The 16,315-nt window shown below is 38.7% G+C and overlaps 3 protein-coding genes across 4 annotated transcripts; 1 reads left to right on the top strand and 2 right to left on the bottom strand.

The window, feature by feature from the left end:
• The first annotated feature begins 644 nt into the window (after window positions 1–644).
• Window positions 645–2,115, top strand: LOC111810274 (zinc finger CCCH domain-containing protein 14-like). The gene is made up of 2 exons (XM_023696937.1): window positions 645–1,632; window positions 1,717–2,115. The coding sequence occupies exons 1-2, from the start codon at window positions 982–984 to the stop codon at window positions 1,969–1,971; spliced, it is 906 nt and encodes a 301-aa protein (XP_023552705.1). The 5' UTR covers window positions 645–981; the 3' UTR covers window positions 1,972–2,115.
• Window positions 2,116–7,051: 4,936 nt separating this feature from the next.
• On the bottom strand, window positions 7,052–11,140 carry LOC111788566 (histone chaperone ASF1B-like). 2 transcript variants are annotated; one of them, XM_023668948.1, is made up of 4 exons: window positions 11,011–11,139; window positions 10,655–10,906; window positions 8,006–8,121; window positions 7,052–7,911 (listed from the first exon to the last, which is right to left on the bottom strand). In XM_023668948.1, exons 2-4 carry the CDS (start codon window positions 10,761–10,763, stop codon window positions 7,555–7,557), a joined length of 582 nt encoding a protein of 193 aa, XP_023524716.1. In that variant the 5' UTR covers window positions 10,764–10,906; window positions 11,011–11,139; the 3' UTR covers window positions 7,052–7,554. The 2 variants fall into 2 exon arrangements, with proteins under 2 accessions (XP_023524716.1, XP_023524708.1); XM_023668940.1 differs by having other exon boundaries at window positions 10,655–11,140.
• A 1,493-nt stretch (window positions 11,141–12,633) lies between these two features.
• Window positions 12,634–15,401, bottom strand: LOC111805356 (DELLA protein RGL1-like). Its single transcript, XM_023690449.1, has 2 exons — window positions 14,559–15,401; window positions 12,634–13,746 (listed from the first exon to the last, which is right to left on the bottom strand). The coding sequence occupies exons 1-2, from the start codon at window positions 15,399–15,401 to the stop codon at window positions 12,634–12,636; spliced, it is 1,956 nt and encodes a 651-aa protein (XP_023546217.1).
• Between the last annotated feature and the right edge of the window lie 914 nt (window positions 15,402–16,315).

The following is a 16,315-nucleotide window of genomic DNA, read 5'->3' as shown; positions in this document are numbered from 1 at the left end:
TGCTAGAGAGAGGTTTCTATGCCCTTATAAGGAATGTTTTGTTTCTCTCTTCAATTGATGAGATCTCACAATTCACCCCTCCATTGAGGGTTAGCGTCCTTGCTGGCACATCACTCGGTGTGCGTGTGGGTTATGGGCCCACCTATGAGCCTACCACGCTTCTTTCTTTCCTCAACCAACCCCCCTAGGGTCCAACGTCCTCATAGGGTAGGGAGCTAACAAGGACATTGTGCTCCCAAAAGGGATGGATTGTGAGATCTTATCTAGATTGGAGAGGAGAACGAAACATTTGTTATAAGGATATGTAAATCTCTTCCTAGTATACCATTTTAAACCTCCAAAGAGCAGAATATGGGCTGTTATAAACTTGCAAAACTCGAGTCTAAACGGGGCATAGAATCTCCATCTAAAGGAGGAATGGAGAAGGAGAAGAAAAAAATTTCTCGTTATTAGCTAAATGGGTTGGGGCCCGGGATTGAGAGAATATATATAAATAAATGAAAATGAGGAATAGAAGTACATTAGAATTGAAGAACATGCACCAACAACATATGAGGGCCATCCAAGTTAGTTAAAGTTGTGACAAATAAGCAAACCATTTGTCCCAACTTCGAAATGATTATCACTACACATCCAACCCTCTCTTCCTTTCCTTTCCTTTCCTTTCCTTTCTTCATTTCAGATTTAGATATTGAAACCAAACGCCACAATCATCATTCACCATTTGCTTAATCAAACAAAAAACCCTTACACATATTACCAATCTTCTGATTAACAACTCCCATCTTCTCCAACTTCTCACATGCTTCAACGCCACGCCAAAACACCAAAGCCCTTTTCCCTAACAACTCTCCCTTCACCATAATATATACATATACATATACATATACATATACATATACATATACATATACATACACACGTGTGTTGGGTTTGCTATATAAATCATGAACATTCTTGTCTAACCTCCATTGGGTTCCAATGGAAGACGACATGTGCCCGCCATTGCCCTCCACTCTTTCTTCAACCGCCGAAGCCTCTCCAAACTCGCCCCAACCGGAGAATCTCTGCAGCCTGCATTTCGTTTCAATGTACCACTCCATTTTCCCTCCATTGTTATCATCATCCTCTCTTTCATTCACGCCCTCCTCCTCCTCCTCCTCCTCCTCCGCTGACGACGACTTCAACAACCCCTGCACCGCCGCTCCCACTTCCACGACCGACGATCTCCTTTTCCAGGCCCGGCTTATATTGGAGCACCGTGAGCTTTGTCAACGCCATGATCTCTGCCTCCGCCGCCTCCGTCAAGTCACCGACGATGTAGATTGTCTTCGACGGGAGAATGCGCAGCTCCAATTGGCCAACGCCGAGCTCATTAAGATTCTTTCGTCGAAGACGGCGGTTGATGATCTCGTTGCGATTCCGAATTCCCATCTCCGATCTCTGATTGGAGAAGGGCAAAACGGGGAGGAAGTTGGTTATGAAATTATAAGTCCGACGAGTGTTATAAGAAAATACAACAACCAGTTGGAGGGAAGGAACAATCGCCGCCGGACCTCTCTTCCCAAAAGCATCTCCGTCCGCTCTGCAGCAGCCTCCGCCGCCGCCGCCGCTCCACTCAACATCCAATCGGTAGAATTTCTCAACTTTTATGTTTATTTGTTTGAAATTATGTATTATTTAAAAAACGTAATTAATAATAATAGTATCGGACAGCGGCGGGTGTGTGGTCCGGTGGAGTTGGAGGTGTACAAGCAGGGGATGGAGAAGACGGAGGTGTGCAAGAAATGGGAGGAGAGCGGGGGGTGCCCTTACGGGGAGCATTGCCGATTTGCCCACGGGGTTGAAGAGCTGCGGCCGGTCATAAGACACCCACGTTACAAGACACAGATTTGTCGGATGGTACTGAGCGGTGAGAAGTGTTGTTATGGTCACCGCTGCCATTTTCGCCACTCTCTCACCCACCAGTAGGGGGAAGCTGCTGCTAACTAATAAGAATCAACAAACCACCAATAATGAAGTTACAACAAATAAGGGCAAATTTATTACTTCGCTTTTTGCGTAGTATAGTGTACATAATAATGGCCTTATATATTTCCCTTCCTTCTATTATTATTATCATTATTATTTTGATTTATTTGTGGAATGATTTAATAATGTTTTTCTTTTTCCTCTTTCAAAATCATTATAATAATTGGAAAGGTATTCAAACCCGTCCTTCATTCCTCGATGTCTCTCTCTATATTTAACTACCCCGATCGAGCTTTGCAAAGATTTAAGAATTCCTAGATGGAATAGGATTATTTTTCTCGTCCTATCCAAATAACTATCATATCCCCCACTTCATGTATATATTGGTTCAAGTATGCAAAACTACGCTATAATATTAACATTTTATCTTTTTTTTAATAGATTTATATTAAAAGATGATTCTTTTTAAACAAAAATACTTTTTAAAAAAATATTAAAAATGAAAAAAGAAATTGGATAACCCGAGGTAGCACATCCTCGTCAGAAATCTCCGCTCCAATCCCTGAAAAAATAAAGTTGAGAAAGGAGATGGGGACATGGACGAGGTAGACTTCCCCATCCATGTCCCCCATGAACATCCATTCTCGAGTGGTTTTGGTTAATCAGAAGAAATTAGACAGTGTTAGTGTGAGTACATACTAATTTAGTTTATATATTAACGAAGAAAATGAACGTATAAAACGAAGTGAAGAAGATATAAACTAAAAGGTGTTCCAGGAATTGAAGGGAATGCAAGAAAACAGAGAAAAAGAAAGAGAAGGTGATGACAGAAGCATAGAGAGCACAAAGGAGTGAGATGCCATTAATTAATACCCAAATGCATTTCATCATCTGTGCTCTCTATCTTCTGTCAGCAACAACACATACCATACATACATACATATCACAAGCAAATCAATAAGCTCAGAAACAGATTATTACAACACCTTACTTTGTATACAGATGAATGACTCGATGAATGAATGAATGAATGTCTCCATTTATAGGAAAGGCTATGGCTTTGGACNCAATGAATGAATGAATGAAGGAATGAATGTCTCCATTTATAGGAAAGGCTATGGCTTTGGACTCACCCTTTTGCAGCCGTACCCAACACCCACTTTAAACACCACCATATATTCTGCTTACACACTTTTTTTACCTCTTTTTTATGCCTTTTTCTACCTATTTTCGGTTAGTTTCAAATTTGTTAACACGTTCAAATTGGAAAACTTCTCCATTAAATTACGATTCTCGTCTTTACTTTTTTCTTTTTTGATGNTAGAAAACTTCTCCATTAAATTACAATTCTCGTCTTTACTTTTTTCTTTTTTGATGTTATAATCTTTCTCACTTTTTCTCTGTTCATCCTGACCTTTACTTTTATAGACGTATCGGTTCGATATTTCATTCTGATGAGCTGTAGGGACCCACATTTTCTATGCGGTGTGATGTTAGATATCAGTNTAATGAGGTGTAGGGACCAACATTTTCTATGCGGTGTGATGTTAGATATCAGTGATAGTATTCAATACAACAAAATACATTTAATCCTATACACAATCGTTCTCATTTTCTTCCATGAAATCATTCAAACTTTTTAAAAAAAAAATCTAACAAAATGGGTTTAGTTATGCAAAAAAAAAAAAAAAAAAAAAAAAAAAAAAAAAAAANGGAGGAAAGACCACATAGAAATAGGCTAAACACTGTGAATTTAGATCTTAGAGCTTCCAACTTCATTGATATGAAGAACATAAGGATCAGCTTAGTTCNTTAAAAAAAAAGAGGTTGGATCTCAAATGATTTGAAATGTGGCTACAATGGAAAGGAATCAATCATGGAGACAGGGAAGAGAAATTAGAAAATCCCCCACCACTAAAAGCTTATCCCATTCTTGATGACATTCAAAAAAATGGGTGGGGGATGTTTGACTCATATTCCTTCCATTTCTCACTTCCCCTCCAGACGTTTTGTGTCATTGGGATATTGAGAATTGTTCCATTGTAGGAAAGACCACATAGAAATAGGCTAAACACTGTGAGTTTAGATCTTAGAGCTTCCAACTTCATTGATATGAAGAACATAAGGATCAGCTTAGTTCATAAAATTTTCAAATTTAGGGTAAGGAAAGAAATGGGTTTAAGGGTAGAGTGATGAAGGACAAGAAGAAATGGAGGTTGTGTCATAGTCATGATGTGACCCCAAGTGGGTAGGGCAGGGTGTCCTTAGATATATCCCTTTTGGGTGTAGAATAACCTTTGGTTCAAAGTCAAAACTATTCCCCATTTGGGCAATGCCCCTCTTTTTCCCATATCATATATTAATCAACGAATATTTGAATTCCGGGTCTTAGATAGTGTACTCAAGAAATAGTTTTTGTGAGATCTCACATCGGTTAGAAAAAGAACCGAAACATTTCTCATAAAATATCAACTAGCGATGAACTTCTGTAGTAACAAATTTTCACTAGCCCTACCATAGCTCTCGAGTAATTTTTGGAGGTTTAAAAGTTGAAAAGGGCAGAGCATAGAAGGGAGAAGAATAGATGATAAGAATCATTGTGAGTNGTAATGCCCTCTTTTTCCCATGTCATATATTAATCAACGAATATTTGAATTTCGGGTCTCAGATAGTGTACTCAAGAAATAGTTTTTGTGAGATCTCACATCGGTTGGAAAAAGAACCGAAACATTTCTCATAAAATATCAGCTAGCGATGAACTTCTATAGTAACAAAATTTCACTAGCTCTACTCATAGCTCTCGAGTAATTTTTGGAGGTTTAAAAGTTGAAAAGGGCAGAGCATAGAAGGGAGAAGAATAGATGATAAGAATCATTGTGAGTGCTGATTGGGTGTTCCTTATCCTTACCCTTAACATATTTTTGTTCTCTTAAAGCAAAGACATCGTCCATGGATTTGGACTTCTTTCTGGCTGCAATTTCAATAGTAACTGATTTCCCTCTTTAATAAGGGATCTGTCCTTTCCTATCCCTATGTCACCACCATCCATGAACAGCTCAAGTGCAACACAGTATTACACATCAGAATGTAAGCATCATCTCATTCATATCAAACTTATATCACAATTACTTAATTGGCTTCCACCCAATCAAAGAATGTGATTCTCAATCTTTTCTCTTTTCTTGACCATTTTCTAAAAAAGCTTCCATTATTAAGATAATCTCGCATCCACCAAAAGAAAAGATCTAAATTGATAAGTACTCCGTATGAAAACATATGTAAGCATGATATCATTATCGTTGAACCTCTTGAAATTTTTTATCTCAAGTGTAATCGAGTAGTNCATTTTCTAAAAAGCTTCCATTATTAAGATAATCTCGCATCCATCAAAAGAAAAGATCTAAAATTGATAAGTACTCCGTATGAAAACATATGTAATCATGATATCATTATCGTTGAACCTCTTGAAATTTTTTATCTCAAGTGTAATCGAGTAGTAATGATAGGTAGAATTACCGAGAGTTTCTATCTTTTAAGTGATATTCATTCATTGTTCGTTCTTGAACTAATCTGGACATAAACTATTATTGAAACTAATCACTCTTAAACCAGTCCTCCTAAACGTAGTTTATGATTTAGATATTAGTTATTAGTCTACCCCACACAACTATAGAATAAAGAGTTTTAAATACTAGAAGAAGAAAAGTGACAGTTTGTTCCCGTTCTTGACCTTAAGGAGTGGTAGTAACACCATATTCTGACAAATCCTATAAGATTCGGAATGTCGCTTCTCTATGAAAGCATAATTCTTGTCTCCCTCATTGGAGATCGTCCATCCAAGATGAAGACCTTGATAGAGTACATACATGGAAAGAAACAATTGCACTAATCTAATCTTTCAATCAATTAACTTAAAGCAACTTAACCAATTTGAATATAGTTCAACTAGCTTGAATATTTAGTCTAAACTCACGGTAACCATAGCAAGTTTTCTAGTATATGGACGAACTTGGACAATGAGTTAATTAAAATGTAGATTCCAAATTAATGTCTTGGGAGTCCTACGTCTAAAATGAGAAGCAAAGACATTGTAGTAGTAAAGACCAATTTTGGAAGTCGTGTGCTCATTCATGCTATTCCAAGATATTGTTTGTGGAAGATTTTGAACGATACAATTCCTACCAAAAGCAATGTTTACGAAAAAGGGGATGGATACTGAAGTTATGTGCTCTTTTTGCAGGAAAAAAGGGAGACTAGGAGCCATGTTATGTGGATTTGCAAGTTTGGTAAACAGGTCAGGCTTGTCCATTTTCCTAGCTTAACTGGCCTGTTTGACTTGTGCAGGGGAAAGCTGGAAACCTATCCACTACTGGGAATGGTTTGCTGACTACTTGGAGGACACAAATCAACTAAAGACATAACCATTCTTTGGAGAGCCTATGGGACAAACTGCAATCAACTAAATGTCACAAGGTGTATAGCACAGATCCAAATTAGAATCAGATTCACAGAACTACCATTTTACATCTGGAGAAAGGCGGATTCCTTGTCGTCAATGCAACACGGTTCCACATATGAACATACTCCTATCTCACAGTTCTTCATGGCTTTCACTCTCTTCTAACACCACAGTGATTCCCTCACCATCATTGCTTATCTGACTTAACTAATACACCAAAAGTNTAAATGTCTTGGGAGTCCTACGTCTAAAATGAGAAGCAAAGACATTGTTGTAGTAAAGACCAATTTTGGAAGTCATGTGTGCTCATTCATGCTATTCCAAGATATTGTTTGTGGAAGATTTTGAACGATACAATTCCTACCAAAAGCAATGTTTACGAAAAAGGGGATGGATACTGAAGTTATGTGCTCTTTTTGCAGGAAAAAAGGGAGACTAGGAGCCATGTTATGTGGATTTGCAAGTTTGGTAAACAGGTCAGGCTTGTCCATTTTCCTAGCTTAACTGGCCTGTTTGACTTGTGCAGGGAAAAGCTGGAAGCCTATCCACTACTGGGAATGGTTTGCTGACTACTTGGAGGACACAAATCAACTAAGACATAACCATTCTTTGGAGAGCCTATGGGACAAACTGCAATCAACTAAATGTCACAAGGTGTATAGCACAGATCCAAATTAGAATCAGATTCACAGAACTACCATTTTACATCTGGAGAAAGGCGGATTCCTTGTCGTCAATGCAACACGGTTCCACATATGAACATACTCCTATCTCACAGTTCTTCATGGCTTTCACTCTCTTCTAACACCACAGTGATTCCCTCACCATCATTGCTTATCTGACTTAACTAATACACCAAAAGTTGTTTAGCTATCAAAAAAGGACTTCAAAATAATGAATTTGGACTGTCTTTGTACAAGTACAAACCATAGAAATACAAGTCAAACTGAGTTGAAGACACGTTGAACACTGCATTCCAACCATCATAAGCTCAAAAATATCTCAGCTTCTGGAGCTTAAAACCATCCAGAATCCAGCAATGATGATTTCTAAGAACAAGTGACGACCGTGACAGAAATTTCCATGATTTAGTTGGGATGGAAGTTCCTTCAACAAAGCTAAATCTAAGGAATTTGTTCGTCTGAAGGATGTTCAGGCGAAGCGGGTAGTTGATCGTCACCGTCAGTTTCAGCCAATACAGGATCGTTAGGAGGAGGTTCCTCTCCACTATCATTGGTCTCAGGGTAAAAATTAATGGGAAATTTTGTAACCCTGGGTTTATCAGATAGAATGTTTCTCTGAACCCTATCGATCAAGACTTTGGTTGGAGGTTCTTCTCTGAGCTGCTCGTCATCATAATCATTGTTTACATAGTAACCAACGCGGATAAACTCCTGACCCATATATGAGCAGGTCAACAGAAGTACAGTTACGCCAATGATATCTTCTTCAGGAATTTTGGATGGGTCCGGAGGGTCGGCCTGGGAATGATCCATATGGGAGGGGATAGCGAGGTTATCTCTATAAACAAGATGGTGTATTAACAAAATACAGAAATTGGTCAAGGAAATTTACCTGCAATACAAAACGATAATTGCCAACATTGACAGGACCCACAAGAACACACTCCAAGAGTTGATCATAAGTCTCAACCTCAGCAGACCCTACGTAAATTAGCTTCCATTCCAAATCTGAAGCAGAAAGAGAAAACAGTCGGGACAGAAAGATTCAGTCAAAAGGGTACTACTGCAAGTCCAATGATCACCAATATAATTGACTAGACTTCTAAAAAAATGCAATAGGTGTCACACGTAATATGATAAATTTTTACCCAAGTACAGAGTTCAATAATAAAACTAACATTTTTTTATAAACTAAAGTGCGTATCACACTTAAGAATAAACTAAATACTTACACTCAAATTTCCTTCTAAATAACAGAGTGAACGTTTTCAGTCATCAATTGGATATACTTTTCTCGAAGGTGTCATAGAAAAAACTGCAAATTCACACATCTTAAAGAAATATCCACGTCTCATCATACAATAGAATCTAGTTGCTCTTGCTTAATCAAATTTTCCCTTTTTTAGGAAACAATTACATCCGATTGCAATAGGTCATGTGGTGCTTAAACATGTAGCGGGGGCTTTTTACTGTGAGGCATACAACACGATACAGTAGAAAAAGATATGGAATTATAAATAATACAATAATGAAAAAATAAAGCTAGAATTTTGTGTAGAGAAGCTTGTAGAGATCTTTGGCTGCTTCAGAAAGAAAGAAACTCAAAAATATTCCAAGGTTGGATTTGACACACCATCAACCCGTAACTAGAGTCTAGAAGGATTCATTTCAATTACAAACTTTTCTAAGAAATCCTGCAAAACTGATGTTGGTATTTATGTCATGGCTAACATGAGCTTGATTCAAAGAAAATTTGGCCCTGTAATTCTATCTAAACTAGTCCCTATCTAGTTCCTGTTCTAATGGCCATGCTATAGAATTATACCTAGCCACAATCTTTCGAATGGTAACTTGTTAGCAAGGAAAACCATAAAATCCTGGATTGAAGCATGCATTGGGTGTTGACCAATCAAACATTGCCTGAACTTTATTTTTTGTTAGTCTGACATGATATGTCCCAAATATATTGGTTGTCTTTGCATAAATGCTCTCTCCATTTACTTAATATACTGTATACAACTTGTGTTTCTTAACAGGTTCCCTAAAAATAAAAGCAAATCTGAATTTCTGTAAGAACATCTTCAATAAATCATTCATTGAAGCCGTAAAAACAGTGTGTGGGTTGGTCAAAGCAAAAAATGTGATTGATTTCATTGACCTTCAGTCATTATTCCATATCATACCACATAGAGTGATTGTGATTCTGTTCCCTGCCTTCCCGTTAACACCTACCATCAAAGTTCTATGCTACAACCATCAAGAATTTTCTTCAACATATACCACGAGTACCTCAAAGAGCCTAATCAATTATAGACCTTGCTGCTGGAGTATAGACTAACCAAAGGACACAGTCTCTTCTGAGATATCTAAAGTTCAACATGAAGTAAAAAGTTGGAGGACTAAAATGGTGCCCTTTAAATATCCAATAACAAAACCATACCCACATCAAACAATTACTTTTTATGTTTCATCATAAACCTCTCAAAATAATTTTTTAAATTGAAACCAAGAAAGCAACTGCAGCATATCTAATTTTGCTAGCATCACAAAAGTTAATCATACTCCGGATATGCCAAAATTATTTGTTGGGTATGCTAATACAAAAATCCCATTGACCAAGATATATAAATAAACTCAGGTAAATATTCGGCTGACATCCATTACTCCGCTACAGATGCAATAAATTAAACTTTTGCAATATCCTATCCATCAACCTATATCGGGCTAACAACGTCAATTACCTATCTTCAATCTTACATGGAGTGGCACCGAAGGCAAGGCAGAGGGAAAACATTAGGAATCTTGATATGATAATCAATGGAATACTGAATAATATACAATACAACATACAAAACAAGGGTCCTACACTTTCCAAATGTATTTCCAGGTACAGGTTCAGAAAGTATGCTGAGAATTTTGCAACCTTACAGGTACAAGTTAGTAAAAACTTGAACGGTGACGACAATAAGACACTCTCATCCAAAAGAAGGTCAACTAAGCTAAGTAGCCATTTTGCCGATATCAAGTATTCAGTCCCAGAACATTTATAGTTTGCACCAAATGTTATAAACTAGAGCTCCCATAAAGAGGTAACAAAAACTACAATACCCCAAACATCTTAGACAAATCGAATAGAGAGATTAAGAGAATGTTATTCATTGTCGATCTAAAAACCGAGGAACAATTTCATAACCCAAATTTTTTAACGCCACATTCTCTCATAAATGATCTCTTGAACTGCCTTCTCCAATCAAACCACATTTTTCAGTCCATCAAGTAATTCGTCCGCGGTAAGTAGAAATTCCTTGGACACATGACGCAACATTGAAAAATTTATATTCATTTTAGCAACCACAAACTCGTTTGTAAGTTTAACCTTTTTACCAGCTTGCATTGACAGTCAATTATACAAGAAGTTCGAAACAGATTTAAACCTAGAAAGTAAACCCTAATGGAAACTTAATAGAAATAGTATTGAAAGGGAAATAATGATTGAACACAGAGAAAATAAAAAGCGACAAAACGTAGATCGAGGGAATACCGTATTTGAGAGGAGACAAACACTCGTAGGAGATCTCAAACTGAAGAGGGGTAGAGAAGGGCGATGGATTGTCGAGAACTGCAACGTTAGTGATATTCACAGCGCTCATTGTCCTTGATTTCGATAGAAACAGACAGCTCGCATGGAATTAGCGGAGAAATGAAATAGCTCAAGACTCTACTCGTCCAATTCGATGCGTGAATCGAACTCCGAAAATGATGGAATCGGAAAGAGGTTGAAGAAGACGGAAGTCTGGAAGTAACCAACGAAAAGAGATCTTTGTTTACTGTTTTTAGTTCGAGAAAAAGAGTTTTGGGTCTGAGTTTTTGTTTGTTCGAGAAAAAGGGGAAGAATACCGGAAATGTGGAGCGGTCACCGGCGATAACCGGTAGCGGGATTTGGCGGGAGTCGATAGGGCACGAACATCATCGGTCAGCTGTGGTGGCGTTTGGCGAGCAGAGTTGACGTCGGATTTCAGGCAAATTTACGTTATCGTTCATTACAAATCTAACGGCTAAGAAGAGAGAATGGATAAAATATGTTTAAGATGGAGAATAATTTTTTTTTTTTTTTCTACTCATTTTTTATTATGAGACCAAGTCAATTAATTAATTAAAATATTTAATTAATTAACTCTCATTCATTCCCTCTAAATTTTATGTGTACTATTAAAAATTGGTTCAACTCCTATAATTACCACTGATTCTTTGATAAACGACCTACTTACGACAAAATCATGAATTAACTCCTCTCGAATCACTGACTTCAAGTTCTTTTTAGGAAAATTGAAGTGAAAACAGGAAAGAAGCTGCTTCATTTCCTACGTATAAGCTGCTCACAAGAGCCATGCGCAGTGTCATAGTCGTACATTTTTAACCGTGTAGCGTCATGACACGTTCATGACAACCCTTAAAGAAAATATTCCGTCCGTCTTTGTAGCTTTGCCGGACCTTAAGTGAGATTTGTCTTCGTCAACCAAACACAACTCATGCATAATCTAAACTTGTTTGGCCACGCACGACGCCCATGCGTGTTTGATCTCTTCATAGTATGGTGGTGACATGCAGCTNAATTAACTCTCATTCATTCCCTCTAAATTTTATGAGTACCTATTAAAAATTCGTTTAACTCCTACAATTACCACTGATTCTTTGAAAAACGACCTACTTACGACAAAATCATGAATTAACTCCTCTTGAATCACCGACTTCAAGTTCTTTTTAGGAAAATTGAAGTGAAACAGGAAAGAAGCTGCTTCATTTTCTACATGTCAGCTGCTCACAAGAGCCATGCGCACTGTCATAGTCGTACATTTTTAACCGTGTAGCGTCATGACACGTTCATGACAAGCCTTAAAGAAAATCAAGTTCCATACACATATTCTGCCCGTCTTTATAGCTTTGTCGGACCTTAAGTGAGATTTGTCTTCGTCAACCAAACACAACTCATGCAGAATCTAAACTTGTTTGGCTACGCACGACGCCCGTGCGTGTTTGATCTCTTCATAGTATGGTGGTGACATGCAGCTGCTGCCCCTCAACTCTCTCCCCTACACGGCCTCTCATGGCACTTCCCTTACAATATTAGGGTAGTTTTGATCATTTGAACTCAACCCAATTGAATGGCCCCTTGCATCTCGTACGACATGACCACGTTATTTACTTGACTTGAACTATTTTCTAGAAGTGAAGATTATCTCCAGAAACCAATACATATTCTTAATTCACGAACGAGACATATAATATAACCCAAAAGGTCGCGAATTTGAATGTACAATCGAATGAATTATGTGTATTAATGTTAGAACATAAATGGTTTACATATAAATATAAAAACAAAGAAACTTATAACATAGAGATCTCTCGTATAATATGATAGGAGAGTCTTGTAGTTTTTAACGACAAATTCATGATTGAAAAAGAAAAAAAAAAAGAAAAAATATCATAATTATATAATAAAAAGAATTAAAAATATCGTGCTCAGCATCTCCATGCAGAAGCTGCAATAAGAGCCCTATCTTGCCACCCCAACAACAAGCAACCCTTGTCCTCTGTCAACCTGTAACCATCACATGAATATAAACCAAGCAATATTCTGGACTGTGTCACTGCATTGCTACTCAATGCCACCCCTTTGAACCCCTTTGTTTCCATTAATTTCCTCCATTTCGCCAGCCTCTCGTGTCGTTCGATTCGCTCCGCTCCTTCGCACGCCACTATGTTCCTTATCTCCGGTGCGAATATGTACTGCTCCACCTTCGCCCGCTGTGCCGACTCCGGTGGGAACGTTGCGTCGAGAGAGTCGAAAATGGCGGAGTAGTAGTGTAGAGCTTCTAGGAACCTCCCTAGGAAGTAAGGACCGTTATGGCTTGCTTCTTGTTCCACTAGGGTTACGATGTTCGGAGCCTGATCTCGGATCATAGCAAGTAAGTTCCCGAGGCTCTTCCCCGGGACACGGTGGAGACGGTTCACGACGTTGACCGCTAAAGCCTCTCCGACACGACGGTTGAACATATTGGGCTTTAGGGCTTCGAGTTGCTCTCCAATTGCATGGAATTCAAAAGGGACGTTTAGAGAATGAGCGAGCTCGGTTAAGCAGCGGCCGGTTTCTTGCACGGCGTCTATGACCGGGCCAACTCCGGTGATTCGGAGGAACGGGGAGCCACCAGGGCGAGCTGCTAGGGCTTGCATGAAAGCTGGCCATTGATAACCTTGGAGAATATCAAGGTCTATAACATGGACGCGCTCTTCAGCTTCAAAGGCTTCAAAAATGGCTTGATTGGCGGTGAAATGAGCGAACTTTACATAAGGGCAAGCTTGGTAAACGATTTGGTAAATCTTGAGGATTTCGAGGGAGTTTTTGGGAAATGGAGGGATTGGAGAAATGGGTTTTGCGGTGGTGAAAGTTGCAGCAAGACGAGCACTTAAGGCTTCGGTGAAACAAGAAGCAACTCTTTGCATGGAATCGCCAATTGGAGTGACAACTCTGTTGAGATGATGAAGGTATCTTCTTGCTAACATGTAATCCTCTTTGGCTACTGCTTCTGCACATGCAAGAAGGAGGTGCACCAGTTGAAGTCCACTATCTTGTTCCTACGTTTTTCAATGCCAAAACGCATAATAATTACTTCCATGAACTTGTACTAATTTTGAAAGCAAGTAATTGGGTTGTTTTAGAATACAAAAACAACTAAAACTTCAAATTTTTAGACCGACGTGTTTTAAAATCTTGAGGAGAAACTCGGAAGGGAAACCCCAAAGAGGGTAATATCTTCTAGCGGTGGGTTTAGACTGTTACAAATGGTATAGAGTTGGCACTGGGCTGTGTGCCAACGAGAATCGCACATCAGTTGAAGAGGAGAACGAAACATTCTTTATAAGCGTGTGGAAACTTCTTCTTAGCCTACGAGTTTTAAAACCTTGAGGAGAAACTCAAGAGAAAAAACCTAAAAAGGACAATATTTATTAATAGTGGGTTTGGACGGTTACAAATGGTATCAGGGTCAGACACTGAGCGGTGTGCCATCGAGGATGCTGGGATCCCGAGAGGAATGGATTGTGAAATCCCACATCGTTTGAAGAGGAGAACGAAACATTCCTTCTAAGGGTATGGAAGCCTTTCCCTAATAGACTTGTTTTAAAACCTTGAGAGAAAGCGAGAAGGAAAAATACAAAGAGAACCATATTTGTTAAGGGTGGGTTTGGACTGTTACAACAGAGGGTTTATCTGTTAATGGTAGGTTTGGATGGACTGGATTGTAAAATCCCATGTCGGTTGAAGAGGAGAACGAAACATACCTTATAACCGTGTGAAAACCTCTACCGTTTTAAAACTTGAAGGAGAAGTTCTAAAAAGGACAATATCTACTAGCGGTGGACTTGGAGTATTACTAATAATGGTTTACCTGCTCAGACCCAACAACAGGAAGAGGCACCATCAAGCTATGGTTGAGCTGATTTTGTGGCTGCTTTGGAGGTGGCAACGGCAAAGGCGACGGCGCAGGCGGTGGCAGTGGCAGTGGCTGGAGTTGTTGTTGATCTTGTTGTGGCAAAGGGGCAGTTGTGATCGACCCCATTTGAGTAAAGAATTCCCTATCCATAGTTGATGATTCGTTTGGCACAGCCAAGTCCTCAAAAACTGGTGGAAGAGAAGAAGTTGATATGTCATAGAATTGCAATGATTCTCCAATACCTGAAATCTTAGACAAATTTTGAAACGTTTCAAACCCCTCAGGCTCTTCATAATCATCCAACAATTCTCCAATAGTAGGAAGCGAAGAAGTGCCCTCAATTGCTTGCATATATTGATTACTAGGCGAGCTAAACACCTTATGAAGTGGGCTAAGCCCTTTCCCTTTATGAACACTGCTCGAAGCCCCAACTTGAGAGCAGCTCCTAGGCGGCGAACATTGCATTGCTTGCCCATAGTTATAGTAATTGAAACCCAAGTTGTGGGGCGACGGCAAGCTCCGCACAGGCGACGAGATCATGAAGTCGCAGTCGAGTTGGTCCGCAAACAAGGAATCCCAGACGGAGTTGTCCGGCGATTGAATCTCGATGTCGCCGTCGATTTCGAACTTGGGAGCACGGAAGCTGAGGCTGGCGGGCGTGAGACTGTCGGAGGAGGAGACGGCGGCGGTCTTGGCGGAGACGGCTTCATTTGGGGAGGTGGGGGGCGGAGGCTTGGAGGAGGAGGAGGTTTCGGTGCTGTTGCTTGGGGCGATGCTTCCGCAGAGAGAATTGATCATTTTCGTGTTTTTTGTTGTGCGGAAATTGCGGAAACACCCAGAAGATAAAAACAGAAAGTTTATGAGAATCAAACAAGTTTTTTTTTTAAAGGAAATTTGGTATAAAAGAAGGAACTTGGAAAGAGATCAGTTCGATTGTTCTTATTGGGGTTATAAATTTGTCAGCTAGCAGAGGAAGGTGTTTGAATGTCCAGTGATGACAGCGTTGGCAAGCCTGTGCGTAGCCGCGGGAGACCCAATTCTATTACCCCTCCCTCACATATGGGGCCGGCTGATGACATAACACGCCACTTTTTTTTTTTTTTTTTTTTTTTTTTTTTTTTTTTTTTTTTTTTTTTTTAAAAANATCAATTATAAGCAAAATAATAATTAACTTTGATTTTAAGAATTTGTGCTACAATAATTTATGTATTAGGACCACAATTAATTAACAATTATTATTTGTTTCACTTATGTCACAGATATTTAATGGTTGAAAAAAATCAATTCTGTGTAATATTATATTTGATACAAAATAATATGATAAATTTGAATTTAATAACAGTTTGATTAGTTTTGGATATAAAATCAAATTTCTAAAGACTCCTATTTTAGAATTCTATTAATTCTATAATGATATAACTAATCTATTATGTTGGTGTAATAATCTAAGTTTATTGTTAGTAGATATTGTTCAGTTTGTCCCATTACATATTGTTGTCCGTCCCACGATTTTAGAATGAGGTAGGAAGTGTTGGATATTAAATTGAGAGTTATACAGGCATGATCCAACTGGAAGATTGTAAACTTCACAAGTTTGTGTTGTTTACAGCTGCAGCATTGCGAAGTTTATTTAATGTGGGTAATACTATGTTTAATTAGAAGGGATTAAAGTGAAGAGTAAGGAGAAAGAAGAAGAAGAAGGAGGAGGGGAG

Source organism: Cucurbita pepo, chromosome LG01, assembly GCF_002806865.2.
Source record: "Cucurbita pepo subsp. pepo cultivar mu-cu-16 chromosome LG01, ASM280686v2, whole genome shotgun sequence".
NCBI lineage: Eukaryota > Viridiplantae > Streptophyta > Magnoliopsida > Cucurbitales > Cucurbitaceae > Cucurbita > Cucurbita pepo.
This window is presented reverse-complemented; position numbering and strand designations above follow the sequence as displayed.